Here is a 1,566-nt window from a genome sequence, read left to right as displayed (position 1 = left end):
AAAGGAAGCTAAAACACCTAAAACAGTCTAAAACCAAGTCAACTAAAATAAGGTAAAAGAATGCTCTAAAAAGAGCAATAAAATCTACAAAAAATGTTAGAAAGGTGAATAAAACACACTTACCTTGTCTTGTTTGGCCTGGTCGAGATGTTATTCCGGCAGAGTACAGGTAAGCAGTCCTCTGAACCAATGAATTCCTTTGTGTGAAACAATTTCAACTACAACAAAGTTGAAATTTTCTTCACAAGGAATAATGTGAGTATCCTCCCAAAAACCTGGTAACACTTAGCCACAAACAGGCAAAAGTTTTATCCAGACACAGGAGGCGATCGCAGTCTTAGCCAAAAGGCCGAGAAGCAGTGAACAGTGAACTATTAAGCTGATTTTATTTGTGAACATAGAAAGGGGGTGCACCGGTCCTGGAGATACTGCAATACCAGGTCGATGCGTGGAGTGGACGGAGCAAGCCCCTATTCCATCTCCCTGCTCCAAAAATCAATTTAATATATGGTCCCCGGGTAGGGGACGTATCAGATATTAAACTGATAAGAACAGATTTTTTTTTTTTTTTACCTGAAGGATTCTCATTTATTAATGTGTGCTGTAAATTTGTCACAGAAGTAAAAACAAAGCAGTTACACTTGAGTGTGATTTGTTGTGAAGTCCAAGTCAATGACAACTTTGTTTTCTTCATTTTGTTCTGCATGCAAATTAGTGAGACGCCTGGGGTTTCACCAGCTCATATCGTCCCACCTGTCCTTCCTGTAAAAGCTGACCAATGAGCTGATCTTTGTGTACTTTGCGACTGACAACAAGGAACCGTTGCCGTCCTTGTCCGTATGACTTGCTTCGTAGGCCATATTTCTGAGAGATCTGGTGGATTTGCTTGCGTTCATCGTTGGTGAGGTCGGTCGAGAAGCGAAGGTCATCCTGGCGGTCTGAACTGGCATAGTTACGAATGATGTCCTCAATATCACGCTTGCTGAGCTGGTTTCCAGTTTTGTCCGTGTCCATTCCCAACCCTTCTCTGGAGAACTGCTCCTTCACTCTGATTGGTTCTGCGATGCCTTCCCCATCTCGTCCCAGACCACCTCCCTTCCAGCCCATTTTGCGGAGCAGCTGGTTTCCGATGTTGTCTTCCTTAATCTCCTGCCTCGTGGCCTCCTCACCGGAGCGAGCCAGGATCTGGGATCGGGATATGGCATCGTTGTGCCCCTCCTTTCTTAGGTTGGATTTGACCACAGCTTGCGTCTGTCTCAAAGTTGCTAAGGCCTCTTCTGCTGCAATGTGCTTCACTATTTTCTTGGGCCCAATTCCTGCTGCCACATACTGTCCTTCCAAGTAAACTTCACACCTCCAGCGATGATCAGGCAGAACCGTGAACTTGTAATCGGCAGACACTTTATTAAACTGAGCTGTGTCATTAATGATACAGATTGCATTGTCAGAGTTTTCCAGGATAACTAACTCGCTCAGATGCTTCTTTTTGCCACCTTGTTGCCCAAAGCGTCCACCACAATCCGATTGATTATTTCCTCTGGAGTATTGTGACTGTTGTTGTTGTTG

At 44.4% G+C, this 1,566-nt stretch overlaps 1 protein-coding gene and 1 pseudogene across 1 annotated transcript; both read right to left on the bottom strand.

The window, feature by feature from the left end:
• Nucleotides 1-403: 403 nt before the first annotated feature.
• LOC123965655 lies at nucleotides 404-583 on the bottom strand (annotated as a pseudogene).
• LOC123965653 (NF-kappa-B-repressing factor-like) lies at nucleotides 566-1,563 on the bottom strand (the record flags this gene model as incomplete). Its single annotated transcript, XM_046042096.1, has 1 exon — nucleotides 566-1,563. A coding segment is annotated over one exon (852 nt), but the record flags the coding sequence as incomplete, so codon positions are not given.
• Nucleotides 1,564-1,566: the final 3 nt, after the last annotated feature.

Source organism: Micropterus dolomieu, unplaced genomic scaffold (assembly GCF_021292245.1).
Source record: "Micropterus dolomieu isolate WLL.071019.BEF.003 ecotype Adirondacks unplaced genomic scaffold, ASM2129224v1 contig_10558, whole genome shotgun sequence".
Taxonomy (NCBI): Eukaryota; Metazoa; Chordata; class Actinopteri; order Centrarchiformes; family Centrarchidae; genus Micropterus; species Micropterus dolomieu.
Note: the sequence above shows the minus strand (reverse complement) of the source record. Positions and strands in the feature narration are given on the sequence as shown.